The 16118-nt window shown below is 53.9% G+C and overlaps 6 protein-coding genes across 6 annotated transcripts; 5 read left to right on the plus strand and 1 right to left on the minus strand.

The window, feature by feature from the left end:
- Positions 1-433: 433 nt before the first annotated feature.
- Positions 434-2445, minus strand: N7482_005598 (uncharacterized protein; the record flags this gene model as incomplete). Its single annotated transcript, XM_056687723.1, has 5 exons — positions 434-1765; positions 2020-2103; positions 2162-2267; positions 2319-2354; positions 2423-2445. 5 exons carry the CDS (start codon positions 2443-2445, stop codon positions 434-436), a joined length of 1581 nt encoding a protein of 526 aa, XP_056543278.1.
- A 332-nt stretch (positions 2446-2777) lies between these two features.
- On the plus strand, positions 2778-4073 carry N7482_005599 (WD40 repeat domain-containing protein; the record flags this gene model as incomplete). The annotated part of the gene is made up of 4 exons (XM_056687724.1): positions 2778-2818; positions 2894-3059; positions 3114-3761; positions 3825-4073. The coding sequence occupies 4 exons, from the start codon at positions 2778-2780 to the stop codon at positions 4071-4073; spliced, it is 1104 nt and encodes a 367-aa protein (XP_056543279.1).
- A 435-nt stretch (positions 4074-4508) lies between these two features.
- N7482_005600 (thioredoxin domain-containing protein) lies at positions 4509-7044 on the plus strand (the record flags this gene model as incomplete). The annotated part of the gene is made up of 4 exons (XM_056687725.1): positions 4509-4583; positions 4645-4762; positions 4835-6340; positions 6404-7044. The coding sequence occupies 4 exons, from the start codon at positions 4509-4511 to the stop codon at positions 7042-7044; spliced, it is 2340 nt and encodes a 779-aa protein (XP_056543280.1).
- A 613-nt stretch (positions 7045-7657) lies between these two features.
- Positions 7658-7942, plus strand: N7482_005601 (uncharacterized protein; the record flags this gene model as incomplete). The annotated part of the gene is made up of 2 exons (XM_056687726.1): positions 7658-7741; positions 7799-7942. 2 exons carry the CDS (start codon positions 7658-7660, stop codon positions 7940-7942), a joined length of 228 nt encoding a protein of 75 aa, XP_056543281.1.
- A 2050-nt stretch (positions 7943-9992) lies between these two features.
- N7482_005602 (CAP domain-containing protein) lies at positions 9993-10978 on the plus strand (the record flags this gene model as incomplete). The annotated part of the gene is made up of 2 exons (XM_056687727.1): positions 9993-10543; positions 10621-10978. The coding sequence occupies 2 exons, from the start codon at positions 9993-9995 to the stop codon at positions 10976-10978; spliced, it is 909 nt and encodes a 302-aa protein (XP_056543282.1).
- Positions 10979-13289: 2311 nt separating this feature from the next.
- Positions 13290-15932, plus strand: N7482_005603 (choline/carnitine O-acyltransferase; the record flags this gene model as incomplete). The annotated part of the gene is made up of 4 exons (XM_056687728.1): positions 13290-13695; positions 13750-13779; positions 13836-15743; positions 15808-15932. The coding sequence occupies 4 exons, from the start codon at positions 13290-13292 to the stop codon at positions 15930-15932; spliced, it is 2469 nt and encodes an 822-aa protein (XP_056543283.1).
- Between the last annotated feature and the right edge of the window lie 186 nt (positions 15933-16118).

Consider the following 16118-nt stretch of genomic DNA (forward strand, 5'->3'; position numbering starts at 1 on the left):
GATGGCCGACCGTGGCCTCGAAATCCATGCGCCTGTGTCCTCCGAGTGGCTAATGTGTGCATCATGTCACTTGCTTTGAAAGACAGCCATCACACGAACAGTGTGAAATACCCGCCCAAAATATAGGGATATCAGGAACGACGCTGTAGAGGGGGTATGCTTGAAAAAGAGAATAAAAATAATAGAAAGAAATCAAAACGTGAACGTGAAACACCCCATTGCCGGTCGCGGAAAAAATGACTGTCGTATTGCCGTCCCAGAATGCCCAGTTCCATGTTTCATTCCCATTGCGCCGAAGAGACGAGAAAGATTCAAGCATAATCGTTCGTTTCATTCATAGGTCTGGACACCCAACGAGATGAAGAAAAAAAAAAAGAAAGAAAAAGAAAAACATAGCAATCATTCAGAGGTGCGAGATGGTAAATGGCTTGATTTAAACCTGCGAGGGCACACCGGTAGACTGCGAAGGAGCACGACCACCGCGCGGACCGCCACGGCCACGGCCACCGTAGCCACGACTGTACCCGCGACCGCGACCTCCATAGCCACGACCACGACCATAGCCGCGTCCACGGCCACGGTATCCATCGACGCTACCCTGGCCAAAGGTTTCGATGTTGCGCTTCTCTTCTTCACCGCGCCATTCGCGGCCGCCAACACGGTTGGCCACATTCTCCTCACGGTCACGAGCTTCGCTGGAGATGTTGTCGAAGAAAGAGGTGGTACGATTATAAAGGTTGTGTGTAGATGTCGCCGCAGCGCCGTTGGCATCGGTCTCAGGCTGGCTGGCAACGTCATGAATCTCCGCCTCGATGGCAGGAGATCCGGTGGCAATGGCCTCCTTGATCAGGTCCTGCTTGTTGAACTTGGCGTTCGCAGTTGCAAAATCATAGTCCGACTCAGGAACGTCGATCTTCTTGTGCTGCGTGCGAATACCGCCCCGACCGCCGCGAGGGTGTTGTTGGTGGGGCTGTTGGTGGCCGCCACGAGGAGCACGGGGGGCACCATAAGGCTGCATATCGTTCATTTTGCGGGTAATAGTGTCAACCGAAGCATCTTGGCCGGGCTTCTTCTGCACACCAGGCTGAGGCAGCTTGGCCATAGCCTGGGCAACGGCCTGGGTAGCTGCGGCAGTGGCATCCACGGGAGCGGGGCCATGAGCAGGAGCGACAGGTCGCGGGGCAGCAATCGGAATAGCCGGCATGACACGGCCGTTCCTCTGAGCAGCAGCAGCGGGTCCCGAGGAACCCTGTATCGCCTCGGCTACAGAGGGTTTAGACTCAACGGGTGGAGTGGGTGCATTATGAGCGGCGGGAGTGGCATTGCGGCTAGAGGGTTTGTTGTCTCCACCAGGGAGCTCGGAGGTGGTCTGAGGAGCAGGTGGTGCGGTCGGCCCCGGGCGCTGCTGAGGTGGTTGTCCAGGTACACCGAGGGGCATTTGAGGGGGGAATTGACCGGGTCCCGGAGGAAAACCATGGACAGGAGGAGGGAACCAGCCTGGGGGAGGAGCACCATAAGGCATGTTGCCGGGGAAGCCACCGGGGCCACCAGGACCACCAGGGCCCGGGGGGAAAGGAGGGGGAGGGCCACCAAAGCGTTGTCCGTAGGCCGGGTAGAAACCTTGCTGCTGAAACGGCTGTTGTGGGGGATATCCAGGAGGTGTCTGCTGAGCACCGTGGGGGGGCTGTGAAGATGTTTGAGAAGGAAGGCCTGGGGCAGATGGTCCAGCCTCAGGGCCAGACACAGGACCCGGTCGCGACATGTTCTAATTTACCTCCAAGTCAGTGAGCTGTCAAACAAGCTAAGAGACATAGCAGTAGTGCAGAGTAGGAGAAATTGATCAATCAGAAGGAAGGCAACGGAAAATATCGACACGGTTTTGCGCATTCCGAACAGGTCTGTGTTTACATCCGAAAATATTTCATCATATTGATCAATTGGCCGACCGCGATAAAGCGGACAGGCCGATGGGTGCAATGTGGAGGTGCAGCAGAAACATAAACCAAAGAGGAGACTTACACCGAGGATAGCGGGGTCATCCGGAACCCGAGGGGGCTCCGGCTGTGTGTTCTCCTTCGTTTCTTCGTCGGCGACGCTGATGTCCTTCACGTCGCTGCCACGGAAGACAATGTATTCGTAGACAGCCGGGGGGAGGAGCGACCTCCTCGGCCGGGTTCCCCCGGCGCCCCTCAGAGCCATATGATTTGACATTTTCAAGGGCTATTGTGGAAGCCTCGGGGTTGATTTCGTGGAGTGTGCCGACATAGCTAGAGGCAATTAGCAACGAGCTCATGGACGATATAGCATTGCAAACTCACCGAATGTCGCTCTTGGAGATCAGGTTGAAACGCTGACTGCCAGGTGTTAACTCCAACCCAGCCGCACAAACCCTGGTTCCGCCCGGGAGGTGCAGACGACTGACCCTATCAAATGGTTCATATCCATCTTGGCGGGCTGCGCGGAATCGCGCAATGTGTAAACGCGAGAAAAGAGAAGAAGGGGAGGGAGAGGAGAGGAGACGAAAGGAAAAGATGGCGGCGTGGAGGAAGGGGGGAGGTGCAGGAAGGTGGATAAAGATGAGAAGAGAAGAGAAGAAAGAAGAAGCAAAATCTGTGGTTTTGGTGGATTCGGGCTACGGCGGACTGCACGAGCTCGGTGAGCAGTTCACGTTGTGCGGACGGTGGGTCGCCTGGTGGTGGTTTTGTGAGAGATCCAACCTTCCCCTGATTCTTCGGAGAGTGAAGCGAACAAGAAAGAGAGAAAGGTCACTGCCTACGATGACGACCTCCTCAAACCGAGACCACTTTTTCCAGACCTCGTGAGGACAATTGTTATTCTGGCGTCGTTTTATATATCTCTTGGGTACTAATCTGTCATCCCGTCCTCTTTACAGTGCCTCCTTGGATGAGCAGGAGCGTAAAGATGCCAAGTCTCAGAATGACCATGGCAACCCCATCAAAGTACAGAGCAAGATCCTAGCAGTTTTGCCAGACCTATGGAATCAAGGATCGGTCTATGTTGCGCAGAGTAGTGGTGTGGTGAGGAGGGTTGTGCTGGCGGTAAGTGCTTCATCTTTGGCTCACAGAAATCTCCATTGCTCAAACTCTTTACAGACGGGCGAGACAGCAGCCATCTACAAGGGGCCTACAGCTCCGTTGACGAGCCTTTGTCTCAGCCCCGACGGTAAGCTGCTTTTTGCCGGCTGCTGGGATAAGGTCATCTGGAGCTGGGATGTGGCCTCCCGGCAACCTCGTCAGAAGTACGAGGGACACAGTGACTTCGTTAAGTCTGTGATCAGTGCCAGAATTCAAGGCCAGGACTTGCTGATCTCCGGAGGTGCTGATGCCCACGTGCTCGTCTTCAATATTGCCAGCGGCGAGCGCACAGAGACATTCAAAGGCCACCTCCGTGGCGTCTTGGACCTCTCCATTGACCCTGAGGTGGAGGAGTCTCGGGTTACCGTGTTCAGCGCAGGAAGTGACAGAGAAATCCGGCAGTTCATACTGGTTGGTGGAGGTGACGAGCCAGAGCCCCTTCTTCCCCATGAAACCAGTGTGAACAAGCTATACTTTGACTCAGATGGTGATATGTGGACTGCCTCATCTGACAAGACGGCAAAATGTCTGGTGCGAGCTGATGGTTGGAAGGCCAATCTCACCCTGGAGCACCCTGACTTTGTGCGAGACATTGTTGTCTATCAGGCTGGGGGCTGGGTGGTGACCGCCTGCCGCGACGAGGAGGTTCGGGTATGGAATCGAGCTGTAAGTGGTCCTGTCAAATCTCGGGAGTTGATCATGGTTGTGGTTATATGCTAACCATATCAGACTGGTCAACTACATCACACATTTTCGGGACATTTTGAGGAAGTCACTGGCCTGGCACTGGTTGGGTCAACCATTGTCAGCGTGAGCATTGATGGTACGATTCGCCAGTGGTCTCTTCGACCTGACGAGCTGCAGCAGGCCATCGACTTGGCCCAGAATGGTCCCAAGGAAGAGGAGCAGCCAAATGCTGAGCCCATGCTCACGGAAGAGGAGGAGCGGGAGTTGGCTGGGCTGATGGGTGATGATTAGACGCATTATGATACCCAGACCAATATGAGATGATTTACACGAGATATAATATTTTCCACTGGACTTATACTACATGGTGGCCGGTCGTAAATTAGGAACAAGTCCGTCCAGAACCCACACGTGATTAACGTGATGCATTGATGACGCACAGGGCCGATCTCCCGTGTTCCCTTCCTGGCTGCATTCACCCCCACTTCCGGCCCTTGCACACCCGACCAACCCCCGTGTGACCACCGTCTCGACTCGCCTGGTGCAATCATCTAGCCTCACAAACACCCCTGGTCGCTCGTGCGCGGGGTAGTATCTGATCTATCTGACCTCGGATCCTATTTTGCCGGATTTCGTTAGCACCTCCGACTTGGGCCGAGAGATAGCGCGGACGTTTGAATTCTCCTCACAGACTTCCAGAATCTCGCTCAGAAGGCGACACCCACCATGCAGTCGCATCATGATATACCTGATGCAGGCCCGAAGCTGGTCAACCGCCTGCAACAGAGCAGATCGCCTTATGTGAGATTCATACACCCGCCCCGCTCTGTCGAGGAGCCGCGCGACGCTAACGACATACTAGGTGCGGGCACACCTGAACAACCCCGTCGCATGGCAGCTGTGGGACGCAGAGGCTATCGAGCTGGCCCGGAAGTATAATCGGATGATCTTCCTTAGCATTGGTTACTCGGCCTGCCACTGTATGTGACCGTCGGTTTGATCTGCTCGGGGGGGGGAGGGGCCATCTGTGCTGTTCTTCTAACGCTTTGTAGGGTGCCATGTCATGGAAAAAGAGTCATTTATGTCTCCTGAGGTCGCTTCTATTCTCAACGAGTGCTTTATTCCTATCAAGGTCGACCGGGAGGAGCGTCCGGATATCGACGACATCTATATGAACTACGTCCAAGCGACTACCGGCTCCGGCGGCTGGCCCTTGAACGTCTTCCTCACACCAGAGTTAGAGCCCGTGTTTGGCGGAACATACTGGCCTGGCCCAAACTCGACAACATCACAGGGTCCAGGCACGACCGGTTTTGTGGAAATTCTGGAAAAATTGAGCGATGTCTGGCAGACACAGCAACAACGCTGTCTGGAAAGCGCCAAGGATATCACAAGACAGCTGAGAGAGTTTGCTGAAGAAGGCACACATTCCCAGCATACTGGCCGCGAGGATGATGAGGATTTGGATCTTGAACTTTTGGAAGAAGCTTATCAACATTTTGCGTCCCGATACGACTCCATCCACGGTGGTTTTGGTCGGGCCCCCAAGTTTCCTACTCCTTCTAACCTTAGCTTTTTGCTGCGACTTGGCGCATATTCGAAGCAGGTTAGGGATATCGTGGGGCAAGATGAATGCGAGAAAGCGACCGCTATGGCCGTCACGACACTGGTGGACATGGCCCGAGGCGGTATCCGGGACCATATTGGCCATGGATTCTCTCGATATAGTGTCACGACTGACTGGAGCTTGCCACATTTTGAAAAGATGTTGTATGACCAAGCACAGCTGTTGGATGTCTACGTGGATGCGTTCCGACTAACCCATGACCCTGAACTGCTGGGCGCTGTCTATGACCTGGCGGCCTACTTGACAACCACTCCCTTGCAATCGCCTACCGGAGGATTCTACTCCTCGGAGGATGCAGACAGCTATCCCAGTCCCAACGACACTGAAAAGCGAGAGGGTGCCTTTTATGTCTGGTCTCTCAAGGAGCTCACCCAAGTCCTTGGTCCGCGAGACGCTCCGGTGTGCGCCCGTCACTGGGGCGTGCTTCCGGACGGCAATGTTGCTGCCGAGTATGACCCGCACGATGAGTTCATGAACCAGAACGTTCTATCTGTCCGAGCCACCCCGAGCAAGCTTGCTAAGGAATTTGGGTTAAGCGAAGAAGAGGTGGTCAGGATAATCAAGGGTGGCAGGCAGAAGCTTCGTGACTACCGAGAAAGAACAAGGGGGCGGCCAGATCTAGACGATAAGATTATCGTTGCCTGGAATGGACTGGCGATCGGTGCTCTGGCCAAGTGCAGTGTCTTGTTTTCGGAAATTGAAAGCCCGAAGGCGATACAATGCCATGAGGCTGCTGCACGTGCTATCAGTTTCATCAAGGATAATCTCTTCGACAAAGCCACCGGGAAGTTATGGCGCATCTGGCGAGATGGCCATCGCGGTGACACTCCGGGCTTCGCTGATGACTATGCATACATGGCCAGCGGCCTGCTCGACATGTATGAGGCGACCTTTGATGACAGTTATCTGCAGTTTGCTGAGCGCCTTCAAAGTAAGACCACCCGTTCCATTTCTGACAATTAGTCAGAGACCGAATAACTAACTTGGTCCCCAGAATACCTGAATGAGTACTTCCTGGCCACTTCCGACGCGACCTCCTCTGGATACTATAACACCTCATCTGAGCAGACCCCTGGCATGCCCGGTCCCCTTTTCCGATTGAAGACGGGCACTGAATCAGCCACGCCGTCTGTGAACGCCGTGATTGCCCGCAACTTGCTGCGCCTGTCAGCCCTGCTCCAAGACGATAGCTACCGCACTCTGGCGCGACAGACCTGCAACTCTTTTGCGGTTGAGATATTACAGCACCCGTTCCTTTTCGTTGGACTGCTGGATGCCATCGTGGGTCTCCAAATCGGCACTCGGACTATAACGGGAGTTTTCTGTACCGCTGATGTGTACAACTCGTCCGCTGAACGCGGCGAGAGTCTCCTCGCCCGAAAGGACGAGCCGGTGGCTGCGCGTGACCTCATCGTGCAGCGAGTGCGGGAGGAGGCCGGTGCCGGCCTGTGCTCAACCCTCGCAGTCGCCTCGCTGGTGGATGTCCGCCCCTCACATCTCAAGGACTTTGTAGGAAACCAGTCCTTCTGGCTGAAGTCTCGAAACCCCTTATTCAGGGACTTAAAAGCAGGAAACCCAGCCAAGAACCATCTACTGGTGTGTGAGGCGGGGCGGTGTAGAATCGTGGATATCTAGTGCTATAATTTTTCCTTCTTTTCCTACTTTTCTTGGTCTTTGGCTGGTGTTCTTGGAGTTTTCTCAGCCGTACTTCATGTCATTTGTCCGACTGAATTGTGGCCCTGGACTCACTACGGATTGTGACTCTTGGGCCGACCGATCTCAACTCTCCTAGTCGTTGTAGAAGGGATAGAAATGCAACGAGCAAGGGTCTTTGCGTCCTGCGCCTGACATGACATCATCGCCATATCAAGCATCATCGCGCACCCTCACGCACAGCCTGCGCCTCACTATAGATCCGATCGACAAGCGAATGGTTTCCTATGATATCAGAACCTCTTGAGGGCCTTAACACCCATGATGTCGTCGTCTCTTTGTGTACATATCGAATCCAAACTTTGCCACTGCTATCGAGCCATTCAGCGGGCATACAGAGCCAAAGTATGTGACACTAGACCACGCAATCAACTCCGTAAAACACGTCATCGTGGGTGTGAGGTGGTCCTTGAAGGAGATATAAGACCGTTCGAAATGGCCGCAAGGAGTTATGAGAATCCACTAGCTCTTGTCTTCTCAAACTTATCTGATAAACCTAACAACTGAACGGTCGATCATCTATTGGAAGTCCAACATGAGTTCCGGAGAAGGCATCACCGACGAGGCGGCCCGCGCGGAGCACGACCTCATTAACCAAGCCGAAAGCGAAGAACAAAAGGTCAGCCTTGCTATCAAACAACTTGGACGAAAATAGTGCCCTGAACGGGTTTTACAGTTGCATGGAAACGAAGACAGCACTCGCAAGGACCCCTATACTTCAGCCAGCAGTGGAGACAGTGCCGCAGACAACATGGCCGAGGGTGGCCATCATGAGTCAAAGCTGGACAAGATCAAGGACAAGCTGCATATAAAGAAGTAAACATCCGTTATGTAATGTGGGTATTGAACACGAGAATGCGTCAAATTTCAATGCAGAGTAATGGTTTCTAAACCTTTCACTTCACCTCCAAATAGCGTTGCAATGTCACCTATTCGGAGTGCGTATGAGTCTGGTCAATTCTATCAATGACACAACACCCCCCAAGTGGCGTTCTCAGTCCAATAGCGTCTTCCTAGTGATTGGGGCCAGCTGCCCTTTCGTGGCACTCTCAGCGTGGTCTTGGAGACTTGGCGGGGACCCGTCCTCGGAGATTGGAAAATCTTGGAACATTCAAAGCGGGATGCAGGTATGAGCAATATTCCTGCTGCCTGGACAATATAAATGATTATTTGGAGCTCGGAGGTGTCGATTTTGACTGTACAGATTAAAATACCATATACCAAAGGGTAGATTGATTGTTGTGTTGTGGAGTCGCGGGAAGTACGGGCCAGTCAGTCATGGCCCCGTCTCATTAGAGTCCGACTGCTAACGCGATCTCTGTCCACCCCGAAATTACCAACCGTATTCCAATATTCCTATTGTCTTTAGTCCTGCGGCCCCAGAGGCATCGAGTCATTTACGGGTCCAAAACTTCAAACCCGACTCAAGAGGTTTTATAAAGACACACCGAGTGATCGCCAAGCGCTCAGGCCGGCCACCGAAGCTGCGAAGGGTAGCGCAGGAAGGATTTAAACTTTATCCAAGCGGTTTCCTGTTCTCAGTGACGCAAGTACCATGCCACTAGTTAGAAGAGGGTCCTCTTTCACACCTTGGGTTGAATGGAATCATACACCGTAGATTATACAGGACCCAAATGAAATCACCCCCGAGGGTCTCGACCCGTGGGCGTTTGGGCTGAAACACGAGTTGATGAAGCGGCGCTGCCGATTTAATCAATCCCAGATCACGGCCTGGCAGGATTGGGACTGAATGGACCAGATCCGAAGCCAAGTTTCTTAGCGGTGCCGCCGTTGCAGTGGGTAATCTCCCAACGACGTGTGGCGGCGCCGATTGGCGTTCCACTAGGCGTTCTGAAACTGGTTCCTGGCCAAGGGCCCGAGCTTTGGGTGGGGTGGACCAAAGGCCTGTTCCGTGTTGTTACCAATCTCGATCGGGATTTTTATGTACTCCCGTATGAGTATGGAGAAGCGCCTCGACGGGCGTGATTCCAGATCATGATTCCCAGCATTTGCTCCAGGGTCTTGCTGCTCAGCGAGATGGCTTCCCTCTCTATCTTCAGAGCTGGGGGTGGATCTCGATCCCTGCACGCGCGGCCACTAGTGCAAGCCCCTAAATGGAAGGACAGCGCTAGTGTCGCGCAAAGTATGATTGGGGATCCGCCCAGGGGCGAACATCACCGGGCGTCTGTCCTGCACCGATGGACTCTGGGCCAGGAAGGCCCGGAGAATAGTTGACATCCTGAACAATTTGCATTATGGCGTTCATAACCCAGCCTCTTACCGACCGGGGTGGGCCAATGGGGAAGGCTTCGAAGACGCGTTGGAATGTAGAATGTCCCACGCCCGCGAGTGGCGGGCAGCTATCTGGAATGTGTCGCGGATATCGAGAGGTTGGACAAGCGTTTGGTTCAGTAGCAGCAACAATAAAAAGCAAGATGGTAGGCGCTTCTCGCGTGAATAGAGAAGCCATTCATGAATCAAACCAGATTCACCAAGGGAACAGTCCTGGGCTCATCTCCGCTAATTAATTAAACCACTCTGCCTTGGGGAGAACGTGCCCCACTTGACCCTCCCCCTTCTACTTCACGACTCCCCCTTCATCTCCTCTCCTCCCTCTACACGCTGCTCATCTCTTATCTCCTGCCTTGTGGCCCTTTTCTTCTCTCCTTCGCTGGAAGAAAAAAAGCGTGCAGGCCTGTCATTCCTTTAACCAAGCGTACATACACACTCCTTCGTCACAAACACTGCAGTCGATCTGCAGTGGTTGACCTCCCAACGCTCTCTCTATCGAACTTCCTGGAGAAGTTCACCACCCATACGCCAATTCCAACCACTTCTTGGACCTGATCTGTGATCACCTGTCATATACAATGCGCTCGACTCTGCTCCTTGCTGCTCTCGCCGCTGGCTGCGTCAATGCCTTCGAGAGGCGCGTCTATGTGACCGACTGGACCACCGTCACCGTCACCAAGACGGTCACTGCCCCCGCCGTCACCGTGACCCTGGCCCAACAGGCTCAGGTCCAGCACACTGTGGCCACCACCACCCAGGCTCCCGTCGCCCCGGCAGAGACTGAGCAATCGGAACTGGCCAAGAAGTCGACCGTCATTGTCCCTGTGACATCCACCTCCGAGGCCCCTGCCCCGGCCTACACTGCCAACGCGGCCACCTCCTACTTCTCGACCGCCTGGACCTCCACTATTGAGGCTCCTTCCACTCTGGCCACCTCCACCGCCAGCGCCGCCTCCAGTGCATCCACCGAGGTCTCTACTACCGGTGCCACCAACGCGTACCAGTCCCTCGTTCTGTACAACCATAATGTCCACCGCAGCAACCACTCTGTCTCGTCCGTTGAGTGGTCCGCGGATCTGGAATCAAGCGCTCAGACTCTGGCCGCTCGTTGTGTCTACCAGCACGATACGTAAGTACAACCTATATACAATGGCGGCGCAATCTATCGGTTGGAACCAACCAAGGTTTAACGTTCTCCTCTTACAGCTCCATTGATGGCGGTGGCTACGGTCAGAACATCGGCTACGGTGTTGACGCTAGCGACGTTGGCGTCATGATCTCTAACCTCATGTACAACGACGAGATCAACTACTTCCCTACCCCCTACGGCGCTGCCGACCCCAGCATGGCCGACTTCGACAAGTGGGGCCACTTCTCCCAAATCGTCTGGAAGGGCACCACCCACGTCGGCTGCGCGACCGTGACCTGCAACAGCCTGGGCAACGTTGACTCCAGCTCCGCCCTGCCCTTCACCGTCTGCAACTACTCGCCCGCGGGTAACGTCGACGGCGAGTACGGCTCGAACGTCCTGGCTCCTGGAACCAAAGGCACCTACACTGCCTAAGCATGCTCCTTCCTCCTAGGAATCGTTCGACTGGAAGTCCTATCTTCGGGCTATCACTTGGGAAAGCCTGATGCATGTTACTTGTCTATGTCCAGCGATGCCTGCATTCGCTTCCTGACCCTGTGTTATTTTTTTCTTCCATATTGCTTCGCTTCTTCTTAGCGCTCTGCATGTTCCAGCCCGATCGGCACTCTCGCTTGACCGGGCATTTCTTCTGGGGGAGGGATTAGTCGTGGGTATCATCCTCCCAGGCGCGACTCGAGCTTTCTTCTCTTGATAGAAGACACGTTCTGTCTCCGGGATTGTATTGTATGTACGCAGAGGGTGCCTGTGCTTGTCTTGTCATTTTTGTTCTGTCTGCCCTGGGAGAAGGGGATGTGTGGGGTGCGACCCCGTTTCAATTGTGAATACTCATTTTCGACTTGATGTCTCCTAGCGATTCTCTGTCCGCCCTGTGGATAAAAAAACTAACATGGTCCTCAAATGTGATGTACTGCGATCTGAATGCGAGATGAAACCCTTACCTCCCTCACCGAGTCACGTGCGATCATGCACAGCCTGTAATTTCTCTCTCGATTTCGGGTTTGATGGAGCTCCCCGCGTCGAGTGGAGCCCTGCGAGAGTCCGTTCCCCCTGAGACGTCAAGGTGCACCAATCAGATCTCTACAACTTCCTGGAAGCTTGACGGTGTATGTTTGATGTTGGTCGGCTGCGGGGAAATCGCCGTCAAACCATTGGAGCTTCGGTTGCCGCTGTGATAAGCGCCCCCCCCCCCCTGGTTACTGACGAAATCGAAACCAAAATCAAGATCGGTGTCGAAATATGGATTCTGCTCTGCAGATTCTGCAGGTGCGCTTATCCCAATTTTACAGGATCACTAGTTGGCAACTAGCTGTTGCTTGGTGTGTTGATCTGCACATCTCGCCCCAGCCAGGAACTGCCGTAGTCCAAGGACACGGCCCTCTCCATAAATTTTGCAATCAGAGTTATAAACAAAAGCGCGTATTTCGGCCTGTCCCGCAGGCCAGATGTGTCAGATCAAGTACTGTTTTAAGGCCCGAGAAAGTGGAAAGCTTGGAAGAGATGGGCCTCTGGTTCAGGCAACCCAACTGTGTCGGCACTGAACGATCGCTAATACATAGAATCAAGTTTGGCAGTACACAGAAACGTCTATCATTGGACTAATTGGAATTGATAAGCAGAGATGGAAACACTGTCGATGTACGCTGTGGTTGCCCCTGGTGTCAGGAAATGATTTTACTGCTTTCTTTACTTATTCTGCTTCTTGGTGTCTCTCTGGTTTTGTTTCAGGGTCATGCTACACTGACGGAGTGGTGGAGCCAATTCGGTTCTTTGGGCAGTCAGAGAATGTAGTGAGTTAGGGCTTGGACTCCGCAAAAAGACAAAGCAGCAGTGGACCCGACCCGGCACCACATCACGTGCACCGAGCTCCCCCCGCAGCTCCATTCGCCCGAAACGTCATCGCAGATCCCCACGTCCACATCCTGCCAATATTCCCCGCGGTGGGTGTTTCTTCAGTTACGGCACTACAGAAATTGCAAGCTGCAGTCGAGGAGAATCCCCGCTGGATTCTGTCCCTCCTACCAACTGACCAACCGAGCATATCTGCTCAGATAGTAGCTCACCTGTTCGCACACACGGACCTCTTCCCGTTTGGTTAAGGTCGGGTGAGTTCGCCTCCGATCCAAGCTTAAATCCTTCCTATCACGCACCCATCACAAAACCGATAGTGTACCCATTCCTTCATTTTTTGTGCTACTCATTCCTTATCTTTTTGTTCTGCATGGCGTGCCGACCGACTCTGACACTAAACCCGTTCGGCCCTGTTCGCATGTTCCTTGGCTGACAGCAGGTTTCCCAGAGAGGCTTATCCGTTCCTCCGGCGCTATTCACCTCCCCGTGCTGGGGCAGCCCCGGACCCCAGCCCACGTTCCGCACTTCGGCTTGTCATTCCCTGTAAGTCCTTTCCTCCGTTGGTCCCTTCAGCCCGAGTCGGTTCCACATTTTCACGGGAGGGGCTGTCATCGGGCTGCTATATACTTCCACGCTCGTATAAAGCATGTGCGGCCTGCTGCCCGGCTCCCCATAGCCTTCAGCTTTTCCCTCTCTCCCTCCATTTGGCTCACTACATTGCCCGTCCCGTGTGACACCTATGAGGTAGCCTCCATGCCACCATACTGCCTGCAAGACTGCCATTACTTCTACCGCACTGCCTTGCGTCTCCTGTCTCTTCCCACCTTCCTCGCCTCTTCCTACGCTTGACCAGAACAAGAAGTAGTCACTAACCATCATGTCCTACTCATCAACGGCAGTCCGTTTCTTCACCGCACCAAAGCCTCTTGGGAATGCCATGGATCCCGACCCAGCCAATAAAACGGGGGCAGAGTCCCAGGGACGTAAGGTCGTGATACCAAATGTATCGGCCGAGAAGCCGTCCTCGGAGTCTGTGGAGATTTATTCGCCCAAGAAACAGGGTCTCACGTTCGCCAACCAAGACTCACTCCCAAAATTGCCCATCCCTGATCTCGAGGATACTTGTCGGAGACATCTGGATGCTCTCTCGGCCTTGCAGACCATACGGGAACACGAGGAGACCAAGGCAGCGGTGAAGGACTTCTTGAAGTCCGATGGACCGATACTCCAAGAAAAGTTGAAGACCTATGCCTCCTCGAAAACAAGTTACATCGAGCAGTTCTGTAAGTGAGGCTTGCCGAGATGTGGCGAACATAAGGATACTAATGGCTCTCAAGGGTATGATTCTTACCTGAATTTTGACAATCGTAAGTCCTTCACACGCTCGATTATCAAGTACTCGCAAAAAACTGACTTCACACAGCTGTTGTTCTCAACCTCAACCCATTCTTCCTGTTGGAAGATGATCCGACCCCGGCTCGCAACCACCAAGTGACCCGCGCTGCTTCTTTGGTCGTATCTGCTTTGTCTTTTGTTCGCGCGGTTCGCAGAGAAGAGCTGCCACCCGACACTGTGCGCGGCACGCCCCTGTGCATGTATCAATATTCTCGCTTGTTTGGAACCGCTCGGCTACCAACTGACAATGGCTGCGTCATCAGCCAAGACCCCTCGGCCAAGCATATGGTTGTTTTGTGCCGAGGTCAATTCTATTGGTTTGATGTGTTGGACGATAACAGCGACTTGATCATGACCGAGAAAGACATCTCACTCAACTTACATGTCATCATTGACGACGCGGCGCAGACCCCAATTCAAGAAGCAGCCAAGGGAGCTGTGGGTGTCCTTAGCACGGAGAACCGAAAGGTTTGGTCGGGCTTGCGTGAAATCATGACCAAGGACGCCTCGTCCAACAACGCCGAGTGCTTGAACATTGTTGATACTGCCTTATTCGTCCTTTGCCTGGATGACACCGAGCCGTCAAGCACAGCCGATCTTTGTGCTAACATGCTCTGCGGTACAAGCGAAGTAATCAAGGGCGTTCAGGTCGGTACATGCACCAACCGTTGGTACGACAAGCTCCAGATCATCGTTTGCAAGAACGGCAGCGCTGGTATCAATTTCGAGCACACCGGCGTGGATGGTCATACTGTATTACGCTTCGCCAGCGATGTGTACACCGACACCATTCTTCGGTTTGCCAAGACCATCAACGGTCAGGCCCCAAGTCTGTGGGCTACTTCTAGCCCCGACCCAGCCAAACGGGATCCACGCAGCTTTGGAAATGTTAGCACCACGCCCCGCAGACTGGAGTGGGACATGACCCCCGAACTGAATATCGCCCTGCGATTCGCTGAGTCTCACCTGTCGGACCTGCTACACCAGCATGAGTTCCAGGTCCTGGACTTCGAAGGTTACGGGAAGAATTTTATTACCTCCATGGGATTCTCGCCGGATGCGTTCGTACAGATGGCTTTCCAGGCGGCGTACTACGGCTTATATGGTCGTGTGGAGAACACCTATGAGCCAGCCATGACCAAATTCTTTTTGCATGGTCGGACGGAAGCTGTGCGCACCGTGACTCCAGAGGTTGTGGAATTTGTCAGGACATTCTGGGGCGAGAACCCAGCTGAGCAGAAAATCGACGCGCTGCGCACAGCAACCCAAAAACATACCGCAATGACGAAGGACTGCTCTAAAGGCCAGGGCCAGGATCGCCATCTATATGCCATGTATTGCCTATGGCAACGGTCGTTTGACGAAGCGTTGTTCCAGGACGGTAGCTCTGCGGGTAGCTATTCCGGCCCCAGCGAGGGAGTTGAGTCCCCAAGGCTCTCAGAGACATCTGACGACGGCTTGTCCTCGCCCGGCAGCGGCAGCAGCCGCGGACTGCGCGCCACTCCTCACACGCCAGCCATCTTCAGCGACCCTGGCTGGGACAAGATCAACAACACCGTCCTGTCGACCTCCAACTGCGGAAACCCCTGTCTGCGGCACTTCGGATTCGGGCCGACCTCCGCCGACGGCTTCGGCATCGGGTACATCATCAAAGACGAGTCGATCTCGTTCTGCGCCTCGTCTAAGCACCGCCAAACTAAACGCCTGATGCACGCTCTCGAGTCGTACCTCTTCGAGATAAGGAAGCTTCTGCGAGCGACCAATCGCAAGGCGACCAGTCCACGGACAAGCCGTGCGCGTGAGACTGAAATGCTCTCTGAGCAACTGCAAACAGATCAGCGACGGGGTCGGGTCGTTCGCGGAGATAACCGTGGTGCTGACACACCTACGACCATGACGGATAGCGGGGAGATGGACGATGACGGGATGGGCGGCTGTGAGTGTTACCCTTTTCTGAGACAGTACTGCCACATGGAATCCAAAGCTGACGCCGGATTTAGACGGGTTCTTTGATGCTGGGATGCTTCTTCATGCCTTGAAGGGCGTCAATGCACAGCGCGAGCGTGGTGAGAAACCGGCACGGCGAAGATTTGTTGGAAAGAAACTTCATCTCAATGACTATTGATGAGAAGTGGACATATTGAGATTGTATAACTGGTGGAATTACCGGCGATCTACCCCCAACATAGGAATGACAACATCTTCGCATTCACCCTTTTGTGAGACCCTGCTTGTAACAACTATGTAGATCTAGGGCACGGACCGATTGGATCCTAGAATCGCGACCAGGGTCTATTGAGTCTAGATTCAA

Source organism: Penicillium canariense (genome assembly GCF_028826845.1).
Source record: "Penicillium canariense strain IBT 26290 chromosome Unknown utg000003l_segment0_segment0, whole genome shotgun sequence".
NCBI classification, from domain to species: Eukaryota; Fungi; Ascomycota; class Eurotiomycetes; order Eurotiales; family Aspergillaceae; genus Penicillium; species Penicillium canariense.